This window comes from Cucurbita maxima, unplaced genomic scaffold, assembly GCF_002738345.1.
Source record: "Cucurbita maxima cultivar Rimu unplaced genomic scaffold, Cmax_1.0 Cma_Scf01389, whole genome shotgun sequence".
In the NCBI taxonomy this organism is placed as follows: Eukaryota; Viridiplantae; Streptophyta; class Magnoliopsida; order Cucurbitales; family Cucurbitaceae; genus Cucurbita; species Cucurbita maxima.
In genome coordinates this window covers 1-5,249 of record NW_019273405.1, presented here as the reverse complement: position 1 = coordinate 5,249, position 5,249 = coordinate 1, and the positions used below count along the sequence as shown (strand labels likewise).

Genomic DNA, 5,249 nt, shown 5'->3' with positions numbered 1-5,249 from the left:
CAAAATGATATCAACCCGAATATAAACCTGCTACCCACACCATAGTTTTGTACTATCTTCAACCCAACCCTCCAAAAGATGAACACCTCATCTCTATATTTATAAATCATTTATTATTTTTCAATGGCTACGAGATATTTTAGAAAAACTAAAAACAATTCAAATCTTCAAGTTCATATGTTACATTGAATCAAAAGAAAATTCATGTAACACTCTAAACGGTATAACAACGAGGACGCTAGGCTCCGGATTGTGAAATCTCACATTGGTTAGAGAAGAGAACGAAACATTCCTTATAAAATTGTGAGTCTGACAACGATAACGATACATAACGAGACAAAACGGACAATATTTTGATAATTGATGGACAATAATAGCCACCGAACATAAGGGTATACGTTAAAACGGAATCTATCTCGAAACTGAAAAAAAAGGATTGTTTTCGATACATAATGTTTTGATCATTAATGGAGAAACAAAATGTTGTGGGATAAGGTATGTGGAGCAAAAAAGTGGTTGAATGTAAAGGGAAAGTAGACAAGCAATCCATGCCAAAATCCACATGCTTCTTTCTTCCATCATTCGTTCATTCAAACTCGAGACATAGATTGAACATTCTATATACATCGTTCATTTCTAAAGTTCTATTCCTTTTCCAAGATTCTTTTCGATGATTTGTCGATTTATCTTTAAATTAAATAAACATGGCCTAATTTAAAAGCTTATTTTGAATTCTCTTTTTGTCACGAGATTGATATTAGTAGGTAAATTATAAATTTCTCTATCCTTTCCAATTACGAGTCTAAATAAATATTTTGAAAAATGCTCGTAATAAAATATAATCAAATGTGAGATTTTTTTTTTTTTTTTTTGTTAAACAAATGTGAGATTTGGGAATGGCCGACATTATAATATTATTCCTTTAAATAAATTCCATTTTTTTCATATACATCTCCCCTCTCACCTAACAATTTCGAACTGCTTTCTAACCTAAATAATGTTTGGATTATTAATACCAAATACATTAAACATTAATAATGCTACAAACATGATTTGTCATTGCTGTTAATATAGGTAATAACTATTAACTAAACTTTTTCCAACATTTTTTAATCCTTCAAAATTACTTTTATCCGAAGTGATTTTAGTTTATGTATCATGTTTTTACTTTGATACCAAGTCAAAAATGTTTTTTTTTTTTTTTTACCATGTGTATCCATAAATACTGTTCTTATCATATCAAATTTGGTCAATAATATCTAGAATTTATGGATAAATATCAGGTTTGTACAAACAATTCACAAAGTCGAACGTCGTAAAATTTGAAAATATAGAAGTAAACCAAGAGGAGATTAAAAAGGAGATGGAGAGTGGACAATAGAAATGCTTTACGATACCCTATAGTGGATAAACGAACAATAATTGAAGAGAGAAAGAACTAAAAATGGACTCATATAGTCCAAAAGATAATCGAGTGCTTTTAAAAAAAAAAAATTCTTATCGAACAGATTTGCTTATATACTCAGTTTGTTTCGTTATATATTTTTTTTCTTTAATATTTATTAAAAAGATTTAAGGCATTTGTAAGAATATATTAATAAAAAAGAAATATGAAAAAATAATTAGAACTCTAAATTATTGAAAGAAATATTTATGAATTTGTTTTATGTTTAAATACAATAATAGAAAGAAAAAAAGTGAATAATAATGACGAAAGCAAGCAAAAGGAATTGTGTCTGTCAAGTCAACTTTGAGGTTCCTTTGCTTTTCTAGACTCCCAAGATAACTTACAGTTGACTTTTATTGACTTTTGAAGTCGTGGCGCAGTTACATTGGTCCGTCGCATTCCATCCGCTGTCACATATGCAAGGCAGGCACTCCAGCTAACTTTCCATTATTTTATAATTTTACCGGTCCCACCAGATGCTTCCTTAAAAAAACAGAAAAAAAAAAAAAAACAAAAAACAAATTAAGGATATTTTATGTCCAAAATCATTTTCCACCCTTCACTCATTAGAGACAGTAATTTTAATTAATTAAAACAATCCTCGATTAAGTTAAGATATTTGACTAATTAACTATACTTTTAATGAAACAAAAGTTTACGATAAAATAATTTCTTTGGGTACATTTTTAATCAGCCAATTAGTTAGGATTAATTAATTAAAATTGAATAATTAATTATGTTAATTCAATAATAAAATAGTTCCGTAACCGAATAAAGCATTAATTAGCTGAGATCACATACGAACCAGTAGCAGTGACTCAATCATAAAAGTTATGTTTTTCGAGAAAATATGTTTTTTTTTTTTTTTCCCTTAAAAGATCCAAACATTTTCCCCTCACTCTATAAGCCCAGTTAGCAATAATTGATGTGTCCAATTTGAAGCCCATTGTTCTCAAATTGAATTTTATTCTTTTTTTTCATACCACAAAATTAATATAAATTTTAAAGATTAATTATTCAACGTCTTAGAGATCTTCGGAGATTCAAATTGATACCACTTGACATAATTGTAATCTTGTTATAGCAAAACTGGGCAATACTTATTCTAACCCAGCAAACAAATCATTCACGAGAAATATGAACGTCACAAACAACGTTGGCGTATGTTCAAATCTCAAGTAACGTTTGTGAAAAATGTTTTAGAAGACGTGTGCGAAGAAATACATTTAAAAACGATAGGAAATAATCAAAGAAGGTAAGTTATATGACTATAAGCATATAATATATAACTTAGGGTATGAAGAGGTGACAACTCGATGAAGGAAAACTTCGTCTAAAATCCAATAAAGCTGCAAATTCGATGGAGGGAGCTTAATGAACATGTTTGAACATATCTTATTTGATTAGATGTTTATTGTCATCTAACAGGATCGATACCAATTCATTAAAACTAAAAAAACTTACAAACAAAAAGGAAAAGAAAAGGGTCAGAAATTGGAGAGGTAACTCCTTTTGGTTTCAGCATCTTCTTTGTTAGTATCTGTTTCCATAACCCTGCAACACAAGAACACCAAGAACAACATTTCGTTTAGAATGTGATCCAGAAAATTTATCATTTTCTTCCATTTTAATTTGTTCATACTTACTTCCTGTGCTGCCATTGATCGACAGTAGTTCGAATTCGTAATGATTGAGCATGTCGAACCACATTCGCTGTCCTTGAGCGACACGGTCGACCGGTCGAGCTTGATCGGCCATGGAGGGTAACTGGTGCCATGTGTTGCAGCGCCCAAATGCGACGACGACCGTTGCATTTTCACCGCTCTTGGAATGTTCCTCCCCTCTACTGATACCCTCCGTCGGCTTGGCTGCCTCTCGAGCGATTCCGGCCGGGCCTTTGGCGCGCTTTGTGACCGCACTTTCGCCTTCGATGACTCGGTGTTCGCCATGTAATTTGGGAACAATTGGTACTCATAAGACAATGATTCTCCGTATTCTGATCGGGGGAATTCAAATGGGAGTCGATTTAAATCGGTTTTCGCCCTGGCGGAGAAGCATTGGGGACTGTTTTGAGCTGTTCCGAAGGCGTAATCATCGTAATGGCCACCGAAAGTTCTCGGGCTTATATCCGCCATTGCCGATGGCGTCGGCGAAAGACGGCAGCTTTCTTGATTCGAATACGCGTAATGGATGTAGCTATTGCGATTCTTTATGCTGCCCCCTAAATCCATCTCCACGATCTTTATATTCTCTTCCATTTCTCTGTCAATCTCCTGCATAAATAAGAACAAAAACAGAGCAAAAACAGAGTCATACCGTATCGCTGAAAAATTATGAACAAGATCCGATTTTTATCACAACCCAAGATTTGGATTCGAAATTACTTGATGGGGTTGTCTTAAACGGGTTTCTTGGAAGGATTTTCTATGTGCTGAGTGCCATTGTTGAGCAGTGGGCTTCGAATCTTCAGCCATTTTGATCCTCTGTGTTCGTGCTCTGTCTTGCGCCGTCACTAAAGCTTGCATACACCGCAGAGTATCAGTGGCTCTTTTTCTTACTAAATGGCCTCTGACCATCGCTTGTAATTTCACCAATCCTTTCAATGCATATAGAGCCTTTCTCGCCTGCAGTTTCAATCGCAACAAAATTGCTTTGAATTTCGATTTGGGTATTGTAAATTTGGTGTTAATTTTGAGATTTGTGTATGTACCAGATAAGATCTGAAAACAGATTGGATTTTAACTGCAGCAGCTTCTTCAATTGCAGTGGCTTTCCCGTTTGAAGCTGCCGTCAAACGAATCACGGCAGCAGCAGCTTGGGCGGCGGCGACTGCGACGGCCGTCGCAGCCGCCAGCGCCATTGTGTGTTTGTCCTGTTCCTTTTCCATGTCGAAGGTAGTAGTCGCCGGTGGGGTTACAGCGGTGGAAACATTCAGCTCCGGTGGATTCACTTCCTTGGTCGGCGAGCCTCGTCGGAAACTCCATCGCTTCTTATCTTTGGGAGTCGAAATCGGAGTGGTGGGGTTTTCAGAGGAAATGGGAGAAATCGGATTGGCGATTTGGGAATGTTCTTTATGGAACTTCTTGCCGGAGAGGAATTTCTTGAGCCATTTTCCAGCCTTACCCATTTGGAAACAAACTCCGGCGGACTAAAAACTGGAGATCTCTGCAAGTGAAGGGAAGATCTTGAGATGAAAATGGCGGTCTGTGTGTATCATTTGTCTGTTGTGTTGCTTGGTTGGAGTCATTAAATTTACAGAAAATGATGGAAGTGAGCGAGATTTGAGTTAAGAAACAGAGTGGAAAGCTCCCTTTGTGACAGATTCTGAACTATACCAACCATGATGTTCTTCTTTTTGTAATGTTCTGTCGTATTGATAAATATTTTATTTTATTTTTCCTAAACGGTGATTATCCATTTATTTATTCTATATTTGTTATATTAAACTAAGATATTCATATGCCTTACTCCTATTAAAGTTGTAGATAATTAACATATTTGAAATCATTATTTGTTAAATTATTTTTAAAAAATATTTAGTTAAAACAACATCCGTGGTGCGATGACATATGCATTTTGCAACTTGGTTGCTCATCATCGAATGATATTCAAGACACTAAAGGAAGAACAAGTCACTCCAACTGTCACCGACGCCGGGTAAACCATTAGTCGCCACTGAACATCTACCTTTTTTTTGTCTGTAACATGTACTTTTTTGCTTGTTTGGATACTCGAACATTGAGTGAAATTCAATATATTTTTCAAAGGAATTTATGACAAAAAAAAAAAAAAAAAAAAAAAA

At 34.7% G+C, this 5,249-nt stretch overlaps 1 protein-coding gene across 1 annotated transcript; it reads right to left on the bottom strand.

Moving 5' to 3' along the window:
* Window positions 1-2,818: 2,818 nt before the first annotated feature.
* On the bottom strand, window positions 2,819-4,808 carry LOC111475394 (protein IQ-DOMAIN 1-like). The gene is made up of 4 exons (XM_023119874.1): window positions 4,158-4,808; window positions 3,832-4,071; window positions 3,094-3,720; window positions 2,819-3,001 (listed from the first exon to the last, which is right to left on the bottom strand). The coding sequence occupies exons 1-4, from the start codon at window positions 4,572-4,574 to the stop codon at window positions 2,981-2,983; spliced, it is 1,305 nt and encodes a 434-aa protein (XP_022975642.1). The 5' UTR covers window positions 4,575-4,808; the 3' UTR covers window positions 2,819-2,980.
* Between the last annotated feature and the right edge of the window lie 441 nt (window positions 4,809-5,249).

Bases quoted from the DNA above. Each gene is read 5' to 3' on its own strand.
- LOC111475394 (XM_023119874.1), bottom strand. From the start codon at position 4,574: ATGGGTAAGGCTGGAAAATGGCTCAAGAAATTCCTCTCCGGCAAGAAG. The intron at 4,072-4,157 runs GTACATACACAA...TTGAAACTGCAG, and splicing joins CTGTTTTCAGATCTTATCTG to GCGAGAAAGGCTCTATATGC. The intron at 3,002-3,093 runs GTAAGTATGAAC...CTTGTGTTGCAG, and splicing joins GATCAATGGCAGCACAGGAA to GGTTATGGAAACAGATACTA.